At 54.9% G+C, this 20697-nt stretch overlaps 1 protein-coding gene across 1 annotated transcript; it reads left to right on the top strand.

Moving 5' to 3' along the window:
* The first annotated feature begins 9071 nt into the window (after positions 1-9071).
* On the top strand, positions 9072-17694 carry LOC113995074 (motor neuron and pancreas homeobox protein 1-like). The gene is made up of 3 exons (XM_027734802.2): positions 9072-9507; positions 16527-16687; positions 17202-17694. The coding sequence occupies exons 1-3, from the start codon at positions 9072-9074 to the stop codon at positions 17514-17516; spliced, it is 912 nt and encodes a 303-aa protein (XP_027590603.2). The 3' UTR covers positions 17517-17694.
* The last annotated feature ends 3003 nt before the right edge of the window (positions 17695-20697 follow it).

Below are 20697 nucleotides of genomic sequence, written 5' to 3'. Positions count from 1 at the left end.
GCCCTCCCTCCTGCTCTAATAACTCCCAGCGCTGGGCCCCACAGCCACAACAATGCAGCTAATGGAACGATTTATTTTCATAATGGTGCTAGTGGGGAGAAGGGGTGGCCAGGGTGGGGGCAGCATGCTCTGGGGCAGGAGTTTCTAATTAGTGAATGAAACTTGATGTAAGGCTGGAGGAAGATGGATGCGCTCCCTGACAAGGGGCCTTTCAGCTCATCAAAGCGCCCGATCAGGGAGGTAAATTAAATTATTTCTAATTCTTCACTAACCTCCAGGGAGTCACTCTTCCACCAGCAAAGGTGGGTCCATTCCTGAAATGAAGAGGCGCTTGAAGGACTGAGGTTAGGTAGAAGGGACTGGTGGAAGGGATGGGGAAGACAAGATGGGATGGAGTGGGACAGTGGAGCAGGACATGCCATTGACTTTGCTGGAAGACCAGGGAGAGAACAAGTGGTGATGGAGGGGAGAGTTGCAAATGGTCAATAAACAAACAACTCCAGGGACTAATGACTAATTTGTTGCAAGTTATCCATCCATGCCTGTCACATAACTAGACCCAGAGCAGGGCTGAAACTCAGCCAGTGCTGGGATGGAGCAGAGCAGCCCAGCAACAAGGAAATGGCATTCCAGCCCTCGGGGAATTTGATGAGGGACAGCACTTGGTTTTGAAGGAGCGGCTAATTCTGAAGTAGGCGAAGGGTCCAGCACAGAGGCATGCTTCAGCAAAGGCCCTTGTTCTCATGACTTTGTATGATTTAAGGTCAACACCAGTGATGTTAATGCTTGTGGCATAAAGCTGTTCTTGAGAAGCCCAGCAATTTTTTTAAGCACCTAGCTCCTGGAATCCTGTGATGGAGACTTGTTTTACAGAGAACAAATGCACTCTCTCCTAGCTCTCCCTCTTTCAGAGGAACTTTCAAATGTCAACCCACCACTAGCCCAGATGTCCCCAGTACGAGAAGTGCAAAGAGGAAGGCTCAGTGCTGCGGCTGAAATCAGCCCCTGACTCTACCTGGAGCAGGAAGCTACCCTGAAAGCACCCAGGGTTGCCCCGCAGCTCCACTTCCTGCAGTGCCAAGGAAGCACATTCACGGACAGCAGGCAGGTTCCTGAGGGTCTTTCCATATGAAATCATGGACTGCATTTCCTGCAAGATCTGCCCTCCTAACCATCCTCAGCACTGCCAAGCAGTTGTGATTGGAGCACAGCCCAGGAAGGGAAATAGGGGGATTAGGGGGGCTGTGTCTTACTGCAAGGGGTTGGGGAGGCATGACGGGACCAGGGCTCTGCAGCGGTGCGTGGTTTGCTGCAGGCTGGGAAGCACAGTCCCCTCCTCACGGCTGAGCTAGGTAGAGCTGGGACAGGCGCAGAGCTGGCTGTGCTGACCCAACACTCCAGGAATTTAATTTGTTTAATATATTCCCTGGGAAAGAAGAAAATAAATAAGTGGCACCTTGTGTGCCCCCATGTCTCACTCTCGCAACGGAGGTGTCAGCTTAACGAGCCGAAGCCCTCAGCCTGATTAACCAGCCGCTGCTCCCGCTAATAGGGAGCCGCCGAGCAGTGTGATTGATGTACACAGAGCATTAGCCCCCCCAGCCTGGTGCTGGACTGCCGAGCAGGGGCACTGTATCCAGCCCAGACCCCTTGCTCCTGCCCTCCATACACAGGCGCAGGTCAAGGGCATGTCAAAGGCTTTCTCTTTCTCTGGGGCAGATCATCATGCCCCACTGCCCTAGAGCATAGACAGTGCCTGGGGAAATGGAGCTGAGGCTGCTTTTGCCTCTGGAGAAAGGGACACACGCTGGTGACTTCCCACGAGCTGCGGGTCTGTGTGGCACCTTCTCAAACTAGGGGCTGAGGACCAAAGTTGTGCAGGGGTTCTGTGCTGAGCTCTAGGTCTCAGCCACATTGCCACACTATCCCCCATGGGCTGGGGCAGGGACACTTGGGGACACTGAGGCACAGGGATGTGCTAGTTGTGATGGTGACAATCCAGGGGGAGCCCACGAGTCTTGGCAGCTCCTTCAAGGCTTCAATCCAGCAAGCCCTTACCACACTACCAGGAAAAGATACTTCACCTTGTCCCATCCACTCCTCACTCAGGCTCACTCTTCTGCAGTCCTGCTTGCCTGTCCCTTCATCTGCCCCCTCCCCTTACTGAAGTGTCCCTGGGTCTCACTGCAGAGACGTCACTGGCTCCCACCATTCCTGTCCCATGGTATCACTACCCCCTGCCCCCACCCTGGGAAAGGGTTAATCAGCAGCCAGGGAGACAGGGTAATAAATAGCCGTTATCTTGGTAATGAGCGGACATTAATTAGAGCCCAAGGTCTTGGGAGGAGCAGCTGATTTATCCTGTCACCCTGGGAGCAGGTTAGGAGCTGACTCCATGGAAAGCCCATTACCAGGGAAGAGGTGAGGCTGTGTTGCTGGGGCGGAGTGCGTGTGTCCCACCCTTTCACCCCCAGAGCCCAGATCTGACTCTATTCCCTCACAGGGAGAAACTCTGGCCTTGGGACAAGACCTGGTAAAGCCAAAACAGAAGGTCCTGGAGTTGACAGGAAAAAGCAGGGCTGGGAAATCCCCCTGTGTGCCCAGTGATAGCGGTGCCAGGGGGAAGGCGAGCCTGGCTGTGCCAGAGGTGTGTGGCACAGGACACAATGTGCTGGAGTGGTGTGCTGAGCAAGGGCTGGGGGAGTGGGGGCATGAGAAAGCAGCAGGAGGGATAGTGCGCATTCGGTCACTTCCCTGCTTTCCTGGATGACTCCCGTGCTGAGCTATAGGAGATGCTGGCTGTTTAGCCTCTCTCCACAAAAGCCAAGGCCTAGGGTGAGGACAGGACAGATACTGATGATGAGCTAAGGTGCTCCCTCATTTGGGGGCAGTAGGATGAAAAAGATCTCTGTGTGGGTCCTGTGGGATCATGGTGTTTCAGGATCAGGTATTTCAGACTGGTCAGGGACTAACAGGACTGGAAATGAAGCAGTCATACCCTGAGTTCTTCTGAGAAATAGATCTGAGTGACTGGGTGTCTCTGTTCCTCCAGTGCATATGTTTACAAGGCAACAAGCCCTCTGTCTCCACACCCGAGCACCTCTGCAGTGCATCGCTGAATCCCAGGAAGACAACAGCTAACAGAAGGGAGCCTTAGGGCATCCCTTGCCTGTCCACTGCAGCCCTACTATGGCTGATCCTACACGATGCTGGTACCCAGCCCTCAGCAGTGTGCTGGGATCTGGTGTGATATGCCAGAGCCGCCCTGGCTGTTTCTGCCGGGGGAGGCACACTCCCTTCCCTGCCAGCCTTCCCGTGCTGGTTTACTATCCCCCAGCTCCAGGGTGGGAGCTGTTAACAGATTTTTCTGCTCAGCCTTGCCATGTCCCATCAGAGATGAAGCTGCTTATTTGAGAAATTGCTTGGCTAAATAAACAGCTGCCCAGAAATCCCTGCAGGAGGCTGTCTGGGAGGGACTGAGCCATGTTTGCTTTGCCTGTTAACCCCTTCAGTGGGGGCAAGTACCTGGGGCTCCACGCAGAGGGAAGGGTGACAGTTGGGTAAGGTGAGAAGGGGGCGTGGGATTTCTGCCTTCCAGGACAGATCCCTGCCTGTTGGACCAAGCAGCTGATGTGCCAGGATGAAGAAGGTCTCAAGAGCCTGTGGCTGGGTCAGAAGTCTCCACAGTGGGCAGGAGCAGGCCGACCCATGGGAGAGGGGATGCAGGCAGGGACACAGCATGGCAGTGACTGAGCACAGCACCCTGGAAGCAGGTGGGAGGTTGCTTCATTGACTTGTCTGCTGTCACCATCAGAGCAGGGGGAGTCCCCTAAAGACAGATGAGGAGCCCCTATGAGCATTTTTGCAAACAGCTGCTCTGTGTGGATGCCTCTGCCAATGTTTCTGTAGAAGGCACAGCCACCAAACAACCTGGGACCTCAGGGCTGGCTGTGCCGGGTCTGACACAGGCTGGGCTCAGCTCCCATCGCTACAGGGCTGATTAAGACCTATTATCTGGTTGGTTAACAGCCGCAGGCCATGCACAGGTGACTTCAACTGTTCATTTAGCCACAAATCATCACTGGGCTGGCAGTTTATTTACCTTCCCCACCAGCCTCCTGTGGCTTCCCAGACTCCAGAGATAGTGGATGGCCTGGCTGTGAGGGGCAGGGGAAGGGCAACATCCTCCCGTGGGCAATAGTCAGGGCTCCCACAAAACCTGGGACAGCCCAAACTGGAGTAGACCAGCGGCTGTACCACCCAGCACTTCTTACCAGGGGCTTAGACTGCTCTGGGATAAGAGAGGGATGCTTCTACAGCCCCTCTCATGGCCGAAGAGCTGGGAAAACACTTGTGAACAGGCTTATATCCTGTATCTCCAGCATCCATGGTGCCTCCAGGCTGTATTTCTCCACTAGCTGGCTACAGACTTTGGAGTGGTGCAAGATGACTTGAGGCACCAGGGCCACAGCAGCAAGATCTCTGTCTCCTCAGACATGCTTTAAACAAGGTTGTTGCACTGTAGGTTTCTTACAGAGAAGTAATTTCTAAACATGGAAAGCTCTGGGGACTGTGACCTGGTGAGTAGTTAATGCTTAGAAAATGGGTACAGCCATCCTGGGGACAGGGAGATCTTTCAAGGCTTAAAAGCTTAAATGGCCTGGGTAGAAATTAGGGTGCCTGTCACCTCTCTGTGACAGGCTATGCATTGGTTCCTGCACAGTCTCTATGTCAAAGGTAACTTCTATTGACTCAGGGCAGGGGGTGACCCAAAGCCGCCAGAAGGACCTGGTGCTAAACTGTGCATCTAGGAACGGCCAAAATGAGAGGTTAGGTGAAAATCAAGACACCCCAGCATGGGTCATGTCATATCTGATATCTGGAAGGAAGACTCGATTCTGGGAAGATGGAAGTCTAGTCCCAGTCGGAAATTTTTTTATTAGGGTATGGATTTTCCTCGGCACCCTTGGCTTTGATCTTGGGGCAGTTTGGTTTGCTGAGGGACATTACGTTGCTTCCCAAGGTGATACTGAGGAAGTGGTGAGGCTGTAAAACTGAACTGTGCTCCCAAATACTACTTGTGACCCCCATGGCTTGTTTTTGAGGGCTCAGATATTGCTGGCGACAGATTGGGGAAGTATGTGAAGTGATGTAAGTAGTGTTGTGGGGCTCTAAAGCTGCTGAAAATTATATGCGCCAGAGCTGGGTGTCTTTGGTGGCCATGTGAGTGTTAGCTCTTCTAATTTTACTCCTGCTGTTTGACCTCACATGGATGGGAGTCTCAATGGAAACAGTCCATATGAGGTTATGGACAGAGCAAAGAGCTCCAGTTGTCTATACAGGCACCTTCCCATCAGCAACAAAAGGCTTTGCAGGGCTTACGTGTACCTGCATGGATGCTGCTGTGACTGCTGCTTTCAGGTGACTGAAGGAAGACTGAGCTCTGAATGCCCACAAAATCCAGAAAATCCCCCCAAAATACCTGGGCGAATTAAAGACTCCCAGGAAGCTCCGGGCTGTGTGAACACTCACAGTGCTGCCCATTGTCCAGCAAGGGATGCTATGATCAGTCCCCCCAGAGAGGTGAGGGAGCTGAGGAACCTTGCTGCTCTCTGGGCAGCAAGGACCTGTTGCTGGTTTGTGCTTGTTGGACTGAATAGTCTAAGTGGTTAAAAGCAGAGGCATCTTTAGAGCACACTGAACATGAGGTGCATCAGGCAGGGGACAAATGGAGATGTTGACAGGATGGGCTTGAGCCAGTAAAGGACGAGGAGATGAGAAAAGCACCCTGACTGGTTCAGGGCTTTGAGCCGGTCCATCTAGCTGCATATGGGGCTCAGAAGATCTGTCCTGGATGTGCTCAAGATCTCCCACAGCAGCAAGGTAGTGTGCATTGGCCAGTTTCACAGACCTTGGGAGGGCTCTGCTACCATGGGGTGAGCAGAGGAGGCCATGGGGTAACAGCATAGGGTGAGCTGTGGTGGAGCTGGGAGAAATATGGTGCTGACTGGGAACATCCTGCCTTAAACTCCACCTCATCCTGAACTGGGGTTGTTTCTTAGAACAGCTTCCCTCCATAGTGCTCTGAACCCTCAGGTTGGGGGAATGATCTGTATCTCTGGCTGGTATCTTGGGGTCTGCCACTCGTGGCTGATGTTCAAGGTTGCCTTAGACCTTCCTATGAAGGAAGGATTCTGGGCAGAGGTAAGGAGCCAGGCCATAGTCATGTTCACTTACTACAGTCCTCAGATCTAGTTAGCAAACAGGTGAGCTGTCACCAGAGGATCTGATGGATGGCAAAGAGAGTTCCCTCCTTCCTGAGGCGGGAAATGAAGCTAATCAGACCTTGGACACCTTAATCCAGCTCTGATCTGATTAATGACCCTGAAGACTGTGAACTCATCAGCACCCTGGCATCTATCACTGCCTTGCATCCTGCCCCTTCTGCTGTCCACCACCCAGCCCGGCTCTCCTGTTCACAACCCTGGACTCTGCCCTGCATGGCATGGGCTGCGTGCCACCTGCTCCAGTCCTGGACAATCCTCTTGCAGGGTTCCAGTGTCTAGTCCAAGTGTCTTCACTTGGAGGAGGGAATTCCTTCCATCATTCTCCTACATTTCTTTATTGGGATTTTTCTTTATTTCCACCCAGGTTTTATGGCTGTGTCAGCAAAGATTTCTTGCTTGTGCAATTCAAAGGCTGCAGCTTTGTTGGTTGTACTTGCATAACCCCAGGATGGGCTGCTGATCCTTGAGGGAGTTGCTTGTCTTTGGAAAGCCTCCTTGGGTAGTGCAGGGGACTTCCATGAGGACAGTAAGGCTGTGACCCAGACCCTTCGTTCAAGCTACAGTGGGTACAGTCACAAACAGTCTCAGAGCTTGGCAGGGGTTACCTTGGCTCTCCTGGACTTGTTACCTGCCTGTTACCCCATGGTTGTCACTGAGATGGTGATTTCTCTGTTGTGCCCCAGTCTTTGCCCTGGATCTCAAGGTATGTTCCCTGTGCAGAGCTTACAAGCCATTGCAATCCCCAGAGTCAGTCCTGAGGGCTCAGATAAGAAAACGATGGCTTCCCCCTTGTCACTGTCACCAGTGCAGGCTACTGCCCTGCAATGGAAGAGTTGTTCTACTTCCACTGTGATCTCTGTTCCCTGGATACTTCTTGCAGTTTTCCCCTGTGCTTGGGAGTCAGTCTGCTCCATTCCTCCCCAAATCTTGTCCTATCCATGCCTGATGCTTGGCAGTGCTGGCTACTCGCAATGGGGGAGAGAAAGGGCTTGGTCTCCTTTCACTTGGCAGGGACGTTGGTTTCTGTCCTGGGCAAGTGGAGAGGGATGAACTGGGGGGAAGGAAGGAGGGAGGTCCCTACAACCTCCCTGATGGCGGAGAGGGTAGAGAAGCAGGTGCAGCTGAGTTGAGGTGAAAAGGAACACTGTTCCACCTTCAGTACCTTCTGTCCAAATTGGGGGTGTTACCGCGGGGTGACATCCACCCCAAATCCCCTTCTGAGAAAATCCAGCTCTAGACTGTCCATGTGGCTGATTTCTGCCCTCCTCTCTCCCAGAAAGGCATCTGGAAAAGGGCTGTTGTGCGTGTGTCTGCACATAAGGATTTTGGACCGCCCAGTGAAGCTGTTTGAGGCTAGACTCAGGCAATGGAAGGAGGAAGTTGTTACACACGTGGGAGCTTTGAAGCTCCTGCAACAGGGTGAGGTGTGTGCAGGGAGATCAGCAGGTTGCATGGGTGTAGGGAAGAGAAGTCCCTGGGGTTACTGAGCAGAGAAAAGAAGGAGGCTGAGGAAGGCCCCGTATGCCCCTGCCTTCCTCCTCTCTGGACATCTGCTTGCAGCCTCTGTGGGACACAGGATACAGTGGAATGGACCCATCTCTTCCTCAGGGAATAGAGCAGAGCTGAAAATGCTGAAGAGAGAAGAAATACAGGGGTAGGAACTCCCTTTAGCCATTATAACATTTAGGCAGGACAATAGCAGCTGTCTTACTTCTCTTCCAAAGAGCAGGACATGCCATTGGGCACCAACAAGAAGAGGCTTGTCTCACTGCATCAGCAGGACACAAGAAAGTGGGACCCAGAGACACACAGGCACAGACCCTCAATGGCAGAGATCACTGATGCACTCGCATACACTCTGCCTCTCCCTGAAGGCCAGTGTTACGGGGTCTGGGCCAGCTCTGCTCCTGTTCACCCACAGTTCCCAGACCAGCCAAGGCTTTCCTCTCTACCTTTCCCAGGTGCCACTGTCTAAGCTGTGGGCACCTGCTCTGTTGGCATCTTGAAGAGACATGAGTGATAGAGGGTGGTTGGCCCTGTGTGTGTCCAGCTCAGGTCCACTGATCTCCCTGGCTCAGAGCGATGCAATGGGAAATGGCACAGCTGGGCATTGGTGATGATCCCTGGTGCACAGGGTATGGAGGAGCCTGCTAGTAAGCAACTGCCTCTCCTGTCCTTCCAACCAGGCCTTCTGCCCTCCAGGTGCCTGGGGGCTTCATTGGAACCCAGCAGGGTTTTACCTACACGTGTTGAAGTCTGTCTAGTCTCTCCAGGTCTCCTCTAGCCACTGCAACCACAGACCTGCTTCTCTGCCATAGGGCTCTGGATCAGGATGATGGGCTCAGCACCCTGGGTGGTGAGTCCTTCAGGCTGGGGGACCCCCGAGTGTGAAGGGGCTGGGCTGGACTATGAGGCTGAGGAAGGGGCAGGGTCAGGCCCTGGCATGTGCCCGCTGCTGCGGCCGGGAGCTGAGGAAGCCGAAGGAGGGCGGCCGGGCCGGCGGGGCGGGGGGCCGGAGCCGAGCCAATGGGGAGCTGGGGCAGGTAGAGGGGGCGTTAAACCCCCCCCCCCCCCCCGATGCCGGCGAGTGAGCGAGTGCCCGGGAGGCGGAGCAGAGAGGAGGGTTGCCCTCGAGGGCAGCCGCGCTGAGCGCGGCGCGGCGGGGCCCCGCGGGTGGATGCCCGCCGGTGCCGGGGCTGGCCCGGGGCTGGCCGGCCGGGCTGTGCCCTGGCAGGGGAGCGGCGGGGCGCTCGGAGGCTCGACGGCTCCGCACGGGCTAGGGCTATGCACAAGCCCATGGAGAAGTCCCAAAACTTCCGCATCGAGGCGCTCCTGGCCGAAGAGCCGGCGCGGAGCGCCTCCCCGTCGGGGCTGAGCCCCGGGAGCCCCGCGGTGAGCCCTGGCCCCGCCGGGCGCTCCGATACCCCCTCACCACGGGCGCCCCCGGCCGCCGGGCCGCTCGCCCCGGCCGGCTTCCTCCCCAAGCCTGGCTTGCTGCACCTCTCCGGCCCCGGGCTCGGCGCCCTGCCAGCCCTGTACCCGCCCGCCGTGTATCCACTCCCTACCCTGGGGGGCCAGCACCCCGCTTTCGCCTACTCCGGCATCCCCCACCTGCCGCCGCCCGGCGCGGAGCACCTGAAGGCGGCCGTGGCCGGCTCCTTCCCGCTGGAGCACTGGATCCGAGCCGGGATGGTGGTGCCGAGGCTCTCCGACTTCCACGGTGAGTGACCTGGGGACCGACTCTCCCGTCAGGCGGAACACGGCTCTCGCCCCTTCCAGCCCCCGAGGGTCTCCGCCAACACATCGCGGTGCAGGTCCCTTAGGGAACTGAGGACTGAGGTTTTCCAAACCCGCCCTTTCGAGGCTCCCCGGCCGTTCGGGTCGGGACGGCTATGCGGGGTTCTTTCAGTGCCTAGACCCGCTCCCAGCCCGGCAGGGTTCGGGGTCCCACTGCTGCGGGAACATGACTCGCCAGAGGCTGCGGGGCCCCGGGAAACCCATCCGAAGGGCAAAGTCTCGCCTTATCCCGGCGCAGTGCTCCGGAACAGCTCGGAGCGGCACTGCCCGCGCCGCTACCGGCAGAGCCGAATCGCTCTCAGGCCGAGCAAACCGCGCCGACCCCGCCTGCCAGCCCCGCACGGCCGCCGCGGGCTTGTTGGGCTCCGCCGTGGCGGGAAGGAAACGAAAATAAAGAAGGGGCAGCCAGAACCTGCACTGGAAAACGAATAAATTCCGCCTGCTGTGGTTGGAAACGAACCCGCGGGATGCGCTGCCGGATTGGGCCCCCCTGCGGGAACCGGCAGGGGATCCGTGTTCTGCCCGCCGTCGCGCTCGGCTCGTGGGGGTGAGGGGCCGGTGAGTCCATCGGCCGGCGGGAGCCAGGGGGCCCGACAGTGTGCTCTGCTCTAGCCCTGCCCCGGTCCCTCCTGGTGGGTACGACCAGGGCTACAGGAAGCCGCCGTATCCTACATTGCAATGATGGGCCGCGGGTGGGAAGGGTCCTGCAGGGCACGGACGGCACAAGGCTTCAGGCTTTTGTCCCGTTGGGGACTGTCACTGGCATCCCTGGCAGTGTGACTTGGACTCTGCCCTGTGCTTGTGGTGATCAGAGCTCTGGTCAGCGCAAAGATAGTCTGTAGACTAAGAGTGGCTGGTTAATAGCCCCCCGGCAGAGTATCCAGATTTATTGGCTGAATGTAGCATCTTAATAACTTGGGAGCCCATTTATAAAATAGTACTAATAAAAAACAAGGCTGGAAAAGTAATTTAATTGATAAACTGGCTGAATGCATAATAGTATAAAAATGGAGAATTAACATGAAAGGTCCCATTTGTTGCTCCTTCCTCAAATTACTCCTGGACAGGTTAAAGGGAAGCAGACTGTTTTCTTCCCCATTCTGTTTCCCTTTCCCTGGACTTTAGGTTACGTACATTTGTGAATCTAGAGGTGTAGAATAAGCTTCTGGTGCAATGGGCTGTGTGTGCTCTTCAAGCATGTCTTTAAGACAAGAAAAAAGAAATCTCTATTTGTTAGGTGGTAAAACACCTTCCTGCTCTTCTGCAGAGGCCATGTTATCTTTGAAAGGTCTGGGTCTGTTGGTGTATCTCAGCATCCCGTGGCTTAATGCAGGGTTATGTTTCACCAGAGTGGGAACACACCACTGCATCTGCTCCTGTGGCCCTGAGTGCAGCTTCTGGCTGGGATAACGTAGAGGTATTTGTGCATCAGCCCTACTCCTCTCAAATACAGGTTCTGCTCTACAGCTGGTTATATCTAAAACCTCACCAGAAGGAGAGAAATCCCAAATTATGGGCATGAGAACAGCTTGTGGAGGGAGGTTTTGGGCTGTGCAGAATACACTAGAACAGAATGTCAATGGATATCGTGGGAAGCACTGAAAAGGGCTCCTATGGAAGCTCAGAGGGAGGAAAAGCAATCTCTGACCCAAATATTACTTGACTGGGTTTTGAAGTAACCAAAACAATGTAGACGCATGGGGGTGTAACAAGGATGGAGCAAAAGCTGACAAAGCTGTAGATTTTTAAGTCAGAGTGATCACTGCCTCAATCCATATCCTTACTAAAATGTTTTTGCTCACAGTTCTGGGGAGCCCTTTGCAGTGGGGATGCTTTCTCTCCGGAATGTCCTGTTTAGTATTCCAGTGGTTCTTCTGCTGTGCAGGACAGAACCTTATCCATCTTCAGATCCTTGTTTCAGTCCATTGGGAACATCAGGATTCTCAAGTGTGTCCTCAGCCCTTGCTCTTGGCGGACTCACAGAAGCTCTGAAATCTGGTTCCTTTGCCTTGTCCTCACCAGTGCTGGCCCCAGCTGCATTTTATGGCCGTGTCTGGGCTCATACTGCCCAGTGTGCTGGCCATGGTGTAGGGACAGGGACAGGAAGGGGCACTTGCCTAGGATGTGCTGCTTCCATGGCCCTTCCTCATCTCTCTGAGAAGGGTGGTGGGCTGGGCTGTAGCCTTACACTGTTGGCACAGGGCTCCTGGGCTGCCTGTAGTTTTATGGGAGTCCCTGTCCCACCACTCAGCCTAGACAGACAGATGGACAGACCTGCCTGGCTGAAGTTTCCAGAGGGACTGAGTACAAGTGTCCACAGTGCTGGTGCCAGTCATGTTTAACGCTCTCATAGCAGTAAGAGATGAATCTGAAAGCTTCCTAGGACATGTTATGGATCATTCCAGAGGGAGATCACCCTTGTGACTTATTTATAGGGAATTCCAGGACTTAATTCTGGAATAAATCCTTTCTTTAGCTGCATGTGTAGAGAAGTTTTGCAGGCACGGTCTAGTTTGGTCTCCTGGGTACAATCAGGGTGGGGGAAGGAGCAGGATAGCCCATGAACTGAAGCCACAAGCTCTGTGGTTATGCATTGCACACATTCTCCCTGCTCTCACCTGTGTATGGGGAGACAGTCTGAGATGGTATCCTTAGGAACCCGGCCTGGGCTTGGGTGCTGGGATTGCTCAGAGCAGTGCTCCTGGCTGTGAGGCAAGCGGGTACTGTGCTTCCCTCTCTGGCTCCTGGTGCAGAGCTGCATGCAGTGCCTGGCTGCCTCTGCTGCAATGCGGACTGAGAGGGTAGTGGGAAGGCCTGGGTGCAGGAGCAGGCATGCCCTTGCTGCAGATGTCAGGGATGCTCCCTACCCAGGCTTTGCTGTCCCTAGCCTGGGTCCCTGTCCTGGGGCTTTGAGCACCTCCTGAACTGCACAGAGGTAGCATTTGGCACCAGAGTGCTGTGCCTACCAGTTTTACTGGGAGCTGTGACTCATTTGCCAGTGTGGAAATGCAGCACAGCAGTGGAAGCCAAGTGCAGAGACCCACCTCAGCCAAGAGCTGTAGGAGTGAGGAACAGTGACATACAGCTGTAGACTCTCAGAGCAAATGATCCCTGCTGGGACCTGGTGCTTAGATGGCTTTCCTTGCACACAGCTTCCCTGCATCGCCTACTCACGACCTTGATGGCCTGGAGCCCAATTCAGATCCTGCTCATGGTGGCAGAGAGCTTGTTGATGGGTTGTGCTGGGCTAGGAGAGGGGACAGGATAAGTCTTATCAAACGTCTTCAAAAATCAACGCCTTCCAAGGCTCACCAGGTGCACAGTGGTCTGGTGTCAGCAGGAAATACGTGCTGGGAAACAGCTGGCAAGCAGCAATCAAGGTTAAATTGTGGAGCGAGCAAGGGGCTAGTAGAGATAGCAAGTGCCCTTACACATGCTGCCCCACGGATAATGGCCGGAGCTGCTGACAGGCCAGGAGGAGCCTGTGGTGATGGCCCTGACACTGATGAGACCACTTCTCTCCCTTCCAGCTCTGACATCTGGAGAAACACCTCCAAAGCAGTTAGGGTGCTAATTTCCTCTTCTTTATCTGCCAGCACACAAAGTTAAGTGAACTATAGCTAAACAAACCAAATTAAAACCAAGTGAGTTAATATCAACCTAGGATTACTCTCGTTATCAAGTAGACGGAACTGTGTCAAATAAACCAACAATTTTTTATAAGCTTTATCTAATTATCCAGGAGGCAGCTGCCTTGTAGAGCTCCTGGCCTCAGACTCGGAGGGTATTCCCAGCCACAGGCCAAGCAATTTATTTACTGATACTTCAGCCAAATGCCAGGCACCCATCAAGGGGTCTAAGCCCTACCAGGCTGAAGGGATGTTAAGACAAGCTCTGATCTTGGATACAGTGCTGGAAGAGATGGTTGAGCAGATAGTAAATCCTTTGGCAAGCAAAGGTGTGATGCTGAGGCACTCAGCGGTCTTCTGGTAGGAACTGGATAAGGGGGAGAGCCTTTCCAAAGGGTTATTCTTTCTATGGGATGTTGGTTGTGATGCGGATGGGTTCATAGCTCAGCTGACACTGACTGGAGGAGGTAAGCCCTGTGTGGGGTGCTTCCTGTGCATCCCTTGGAAGGATTCTGTCCATGTCAATGTGACAGCCTGCCATAGGACAGGAAGGGACAGGATTCCACAAAGCACACTGGCAGGACAGGCTGGAGCTACCAACAGCCACAGAGCATTGTCTCCTCTTTTTGTGGGAAACTGGAACCTACTTCATTCCCTATTTCATTTCAGTCTCCACTTCCTCCTTCTGCCTTTGCTCCTTCCCCAGTGAGAAACTGCAGACCCTCTTCCTCCATACTCTCCCCACACAAAGAAGCCAGAGCCCTTCAGGTAAGCTAACAGCAGAGCTGAGGCCAAAGATGTTGTTCATTCAGGTCCACGACAACCTGCTGCTGTGGGTGGCTGAAGGTCAGCTGTGTTGGTTTGGGTTTGCCCCACCTTGTCTGCAGGCAACAAGTCATAGTGGGGAGCACTGATGATGGATAATAATACCTGCTGAAGGGTGTACTGTCAGAGGAGGTCACAGGTTAGGTGGCCAGCAACCTGTGCAGGCTGGCCTTTGGACTGGTAGTGGTGGCTTGAACTGTATGACAACACCAGAGAGGGGTTTAAGGGCTGGGTTTTTCTTTTCAGCACTGGAGCAGGAGGCACAGTGGGTTTCCAAGGAGGTCAAGGTCTGTACAATCTTTGTAATGGACACCACTGCACTGAGCCTGAATTGGACACTAAGAAGGAGAAATGGGGACTGGCAGACGGACCATGCTCCAGCAGTCAGTCCCCTGCATTGGTAGTCATTTGGGTAATATCCCTTTTGGATTTATTTGACTTTTGGGCAAACTTTCTGTTCTTCTTTTCCCTACTGGACCATGCAGTTCTTAGCACCTTACCTGGAGAAGAGTGAGTTGCTTGAGGGGGTGTTGTTAAAGCAGGCTGCCTTCCAGCCTCCTCTGAAGCTGGAAAGACCTGCACTGCTTTTGGGATAGATACTTCTGTGCCTTCACTCCTTCCTACATGTGGTTGTAGTCTGGCCACATACGACCTTGCAAGAGGGTGCACAAAGGAGCCTTTTGGGGTGGTCTGAAGGATTTCTGTGCTCCCCGAGGCCGGGAATCAATGCCCTAGGAGCTGAGCCCTGGGCTCTCTGCTATGGAGTGGGGAGTTTAAACTGGGAATATGATATTTATTCACCCCTGGACCCTTCGGCTCCAAAAAGCATAGGACTCTTGGATTGCTGGATGCTGAGATGTGGGTACACCCTCTTCTCTTCTCTTTCCCCAAAACATCCTTTACAGACCATGCCCAGAAAGAGTAACTGCTCAGAGGGACCCTTGCCTAACCCAGTATGGCCAGCCTGTGCAGTGCAGCCCCTACAACGGGGAGGGACTGGGGCATCAGGTGCTCCAGCCACCCTCCTGTCTCTGTCAGCAAAGGGGGCTTGCTGGGAGCCGGAGTCATTGGGCTGCTGGACACTGCCTGGGACTGCTTTGTGCCTCCCACCAACACAGACTGAATTAATTTCTTCTCTGGTTCTTTCTGATGCACCTCTGCCCTTTCCCTCAATGAGGAGCTGCAAAGCGTGTTGGCTTGGGCTGCCCCATCCCTGCAGATGCTAGTTCCCATAACACCTCCTTTTCCTAGCCAAAGGGAGCCTTTGCAGGTCTGTTTGGTCCCATGTCTCCATTGAGGATTTGTGCAGCCAGAGCATCCACAGCCAGCCAGAGCCCAGACAGCTGCCGAACTCTGCAGAGCTGAGCAGTCTTTCATGTGACATTCGTATTTGTCCTGGAAATCCTTTGAGCCTCTCATTTGATTTTAGCCTTGAATATCTTTTGTATGCAAAATAATGCACTGCATGTGTGAGAGCCATTGGCACAGCCTGTCTCTATTTAATCCCTAGTATAACTTCCCAGTAGCTGCAAAGTGGGTCCCACAGGCTGTCTCTCCTGGCACTGTGGGGCTACAGGCACAGTAGGGGATGTATCTGTCATGCTCTCACAAGGAGCTTGCACAGCCCCAGTCCAGTCTGTGCTCTGTCTGATTGACCCATACCACCCAGCATCCAGCTACTTGGGATCAAACCTGGATTGTGATCAGTTAATGCCCCTTTCATAAATTCCTGCCTCATGCGTCACTGCTGTGTTTTTGAAGGGTTTGGTGGACACCTCAGGAGATGGGCAGGTGGGATCAAAGCTGGAATCTGGGGAAGATAACAAGAATGGTGCCCCATGCCCAGCAAAGCGGGTGAGCTGGAGTGGCCCTTGCCAAGCAGGGGCACAATGAGGCCACAATGCTCTATCATATGCCCCTAGATGCATCAGCAGGGATATGCCAAGGACCTTCCCATTAGTGGCCCCCCACGCTGCTCCAGCACTTTACTCCTGACTGCAAACCCCTGGGTTTGATTGCCGCTTCAGTGGTGGGAGAAGCAGTAAAAGCTGAACCCCGGGGGGACAATAAAGCCATCGGAGAGGAGATAAGGAGGGATCAAACAGAGCGCAGCAGCCACCCTGTGCTGGACTCTCAAAGGTTTCTTTGTTCCCGCTGCCTCCTGGTTCAGTGCCGCACTGCCTTCAAGGGCTGCGAGTGAGATAGCAGGGCTCTTGGGCAGCCCTGCTGCCGCAGCCCCTGGCAGTTGAGTTGCCACCTGTGCGGCCCAGCAATAAAAAAACAGGATTAATTTCAGTCACAGGACTGATCCTAGTTGCACACTGAGGCCTGATAACGTATCTCACTGGTTCCTATCAGTCAGGCAATAAAGCCATTATTGGGATGGGAGATGACAGGAGACACCTTCCTCCTCATCCCAGGTTTGCTGAGGGGATGTCCCCCTCTTGCTCTTCTGTCTCCTGACTCCCGCTTACTGTCTGCTCCACAGCTGCCCCACAGTCTGGCTTGATGGGGAAGTGCCGCCGGCCCCGCACAGCCTTCACCAGCCAACAGCTCCTGGAGCTGGAGAACCAGTTCAAGCTGAATAAGTACCTGTCCAGGCCCAAGCGTTTTGAGGTAGCCACGTCGCTGATGCTCACCGAGACACAGGTACCTTGGTCCTGGGGAAATGGAGCATAGCACCATGCAGCTGTATATGAGGGAAGTCAATGTCATGGGCAATGCTGATGCCATCAGCCCCGCACCCCAATGCTCCCATCAGTGCCCCTTCCAGGGCATCTCCTGCAGACACCTGCCTGGTGGGTTCCAGGCTCTTCTCTTTTGAAGGGCACTCCAGAATACTGCTCTTTTTACCCATCACCCCCAACTTGGGTTTCAGAGCCTTCCCATCCCTCAGCATTCTGTGGGAGGGGGCTTTTTGTGGGGCTAAAATGAAAATGTCCCTATGCATGTCCTTGGCCATCCTGTGGAGGCCAGATAGAGGGAAGGCAGCAGTATTCCTCTCCCCATGACAACTTCAGTCTCTTTGCACAGACTCGCAGCACCACAGAATGCCCCACAGCAGAGAGGCTTTGGGGGGACCCTCCATACAGGGAAGGTGGGGGGCTGGGGACAGAATGGGGCGGGGGACACACTCTCTCCTCTGAGGGCTTTCCCTTTGCAGGTGAAGATCTGGTTCCAGAACCGCCGCATGAAGTGGAAACGGAGTCGCAAAGCCAAGGAGCAGGGGGCTCAGGCAGAGGCTGACAAGCAACGAGGGCTCAGCAAAACCTGCGAGAAGCTGCTGCCCAGCGAGCCTCAGGGACAAGCTGCCAAAAGCCCCGAGTTCATGGGGCACAGCCCTGACTCAGGCTTCCTGTGCTGCAGCACTACCGAGCTGAACTACGGCCCCGATTCCTCCTGCTCAGGGGGCGAGGAAGAGGAAGAGGAGGAGAATGAAATGGGTGCCACCGAGAGGAAGATCGGCTCTGTGTTGTGAAAGACGAATGGAGCCAGCCAGGGAGAGGGGCTGGGCTGTGGTGTGGGGGTTCTCTTTGCTGGCAGACACAGATTGTGCCTGGGTAGAGCAGGGAGTGCAGGGCATCTGCCCCCCTTTAACTTATGTGTATTTGGATCCTATTTAACTCGTAAATATTCCTCTGTGTGTATCTGGAGGAGTCCCCACATCCCTCCTTTATAAAGATGTTATCTGGATGCTTGTGCTTTTCCTTAGGGGATGGGAGGCTCTGCCCCTCTCCTGCTACTCTGCTGTCCTGCCAGGGTCCCTGGGGGAAAGGGTGGGGAGAGCAAACTTGCACAGCTGGCAGCCTGCTGGTACAGGTGGAAGAGAGAGACCATGGACCCTTCTTGGACTGCACTGCCACTTCCTTGCAGATCTGACAGTGCTTGGAGCAACACATCCCTGTGTGGTGGTGCCAGCTGCCCTTCCCCTTGGTGAATGAAAGGCTGTGAAGGAGGATTCCCAGGTTGCCTGCCAGCCTGCCTTGCCTCCTCCTTCACTGGCAGAATTCCTGGTGGGGTCGGCACTTTGCAGAGCAAATTTTATCTGTCCTGTGAAGCAAAGCTCTCAATCCCTTTCTGGACTCGTTTCATGATGCTCTTGGAATGCTGCTTGATCTGACTGGGCTCAAATCAACCCCTGGTGGTAGGATGACAACCGACACCCTCTACCACCTCCCTAGAAGCGCTAGGGTTAAGCACCGACTCCCCATAACTAAGCAGGCTGCACTTGTTCTCAGAGGATGCTGGAGGGTCCTGGCAGACACTGTAGACCTCCTATGCCTCCTGCACACTTAATTGGGTCTCTCCTTAGGGTGCTGAGGTAGCCGTGAAGGCAGGGGGGCAGCCTGAGGGGCAGCCTTACTTCACCACCCTGGTGCACGTAGTGCTGCAGGAGCGTGGCAGACTGGACTGGGCTGTCCCGTTCCTGGACAGACCATGATGTCTCTCCTGTCCCACATCCTGCTGTCCTCTCCTCTCTTCTCCCTGTCCCTACCTAGGGGTGGCAGGGATGGCTGCTTGCTCTGGGACCTGCGGTGGGGGTGGGAATTACCTAGGGGCAACATTTTCCGTGGAATCCCGGGTCACCTTTGGCAGACAGTCAGTGATGGATGGGACAGGTAAGCATTGGTGCACTGCTGTCACACCTCGCAGGGCTGGGAAAAGCCTGGCAGCAGCTGGGGGGCAGTACCCTGGGCAAAGGGAAAGATACGATGCTTTTGAAACAGAAGGATGGACCAGGGAAGCAGATGATGGGAGAGAGAAGTATGGACACAGATGGATGGATGGATGGATGGACGGACCTGTGTGGGGAGACAGTGACCCGCAGTGGCTGCTGGCAGCTCAGCAGCTTCCCCCTGGATGCATGACATCCTCGGTGCCCAGATCTCCTGTCCTCAAGCAATCCATCATAGGGAACGGTAGGGCCCCACTGCTCACGCGGAAGGTGCCCAGACCCTCGGCGCTGCCCGGTGGGAAGCTCTGGTTATGAGGAGGCTGCAGCACTTGCTCCAAGGGGGCAGATATGAGCCAGGGTAGGAGCCAGGTGCCAGGAGCCTGTATTGGTTGGTGTAACATGGAGCAGGGGAGGAAATAATGTGGGGAAGGAGGAAAAAAAGGGCAGGAAAGGAGAAGGGGAGAGGGAAGTATGAAAGGATGATACCCGATTCCCTGCCATTGCCCTGTGAGGACAGCAGACCAGGAGAGACCCATTGCCCAAGGGTAGCTGTGCCCAATACCAGCAGGCATGTAGGACTGGGCACAGAGATGCTGGGAGATTCCAGCCCATGGCTGCAGGAGCCTCAGGGCCAAAGACATCTACCACCTGATGTGCAACCTGGTCCTTGTTCAGCGGGGGACCAGAGAGGACCATGGGATGGAGCTGGGCACACAGGTGCAGTGGTGACAGGGGTGGTAGAGGCATACAAGAAAAGGCAAGAAGGAAAGCAACAAAAAATGAAGTGCCAGGAAGGAGGAGGGGAGCTGAAGGCATGTCACAGACTTAAAACGTTCACCTTGATGGGCTATGACAGGTTTAATTTCCAGAGTACAATCATTAAAGTGATGGATGGGAAGCGTTCATCTCATGCCTGGCACACTCACGCCTTCTGTGGCTGCAGGAGGGTTTGTTTTGTTGCTGTTATTTATGAGGTTTTTTCTGCAGGAGCCAGGCACTCATCAGTGCTGAGGGGACAGAGGAGGGGACACGATTGATGCAGGAGGAGTTGGGGTGCTGATTTATGGCTGCTTAGCTGGATGACTCATGTTGTAAACACCGACAAATGCCATTAAAGCTGCATCTCCCTCCTGCCTCTGTCCTGGAACCCTCTCTGTGCTGCGGGATGTGGCCAGCCCTGCTCTACACCGTACTGCTGCCTGTGCACCCTGGAGGGTGTCCTCCCCATCGGGAAAACGAGGTGTCCTCCCCATCGGGAAAACGAGGGTCCCACCTCCTTGAGGGTCATCCAGGGCACTGGGAAGATGTAGGACTGTCCTGTTGTGGTGGTGCTGCCCCATGGGAATAATACCCGGGATACCTGATAGGGCTGTGCACCCAGGGCTTCCTAACCTGTTTGCTCATCTCGGCCCCACAACTTCTTGTGACAATGATTACAACTTGTTACTTGTGTCACCAATGCTTTAAGGAACTCAGGGTGTCCTGGCCCCATTAAGGTGCCATCCCATCCCTATGGCAGCACTCTCCAGCCTGTTGCACACCATGCCCCCTTGCCCACAGTCTCCTCATCCACCCATCCCGCACACCCACGTACTTCAGAGCCCCCCCCTTTGCTGGCTCAGCTTTGCATTGTCTCCCTCCCCTGCACCCCTCCTGGGAGAGAGCCCCGGGCTCTCTCTCACACTCCTGCAACGCCTGCACCCCTCCGTCTGCCACCCGCCTCTCTCCATCTCCCTGTCCCTGGACTCCCCATCTTCCCCTGCTCCCCATCTCCCCGCTGGACCCCCGAGAACTTCTGACCTGCCCCCTCGCCCCCTCCATCTGCCCCCGATCCCCTGCTGCTCCCGCCTTCTCTCTCTGCCCCGCTCTCCGCGTCCCTCCGCCGCCCCCTGGCGGCCACCGCAACCCGCGCGGATTGACCTGAGGCGGCCGCCGTCGTCGCTCCGTGAGCGTCCTGTCTCCATGGCAACGCGGGCCTGCCCAC

Source organism: Pipra filicauda, unplaced genomic scaffold, assembly GCF_003945595.2.
Source record: "Pipra filicauda isolate LSUMZ 115617 unplaced genomic scaffold, ASM394559v2 scaffold241_size1546129_pilon, whole genome shotgun sequence".
Taxonomy (NCBI): domain Eukaryota; kingdom Metazoa; phylum Chordata; class Aves; order Passeriformes; family Pipridae; genus Pipra; species Pipra filicauda.
Note: the sequence above shows the minus strand (reverse complement) of the source record. Positions and strands in the feature narration are given on the sequence as shown.

Bases quoted from the DNA above. Each gene is read 5' to 3' on its own strand.
- LOC113995074 (XM_027734802.2), top strand. From the start codon at position 9,072: ATGCACAAGCCCATGGAGAAGTCCCAAAACTTCCGCATCGAGGCGCTC. The intron at 9,508-16,526 runs GTGAGTGACCTG...TCTGCTCCACAG, and splicing joins GAGGCTCTCCGACTTCCACG to CTGCCCCACAGTCTGGCTTG. The intron at 16,688-17,201 runs GTACCTTGGTCC...TTCCCTTTGCAG, and splicing joins TGATGCTCACCGAGACACAG to GTGAAGATCTGGTTCCAGAA.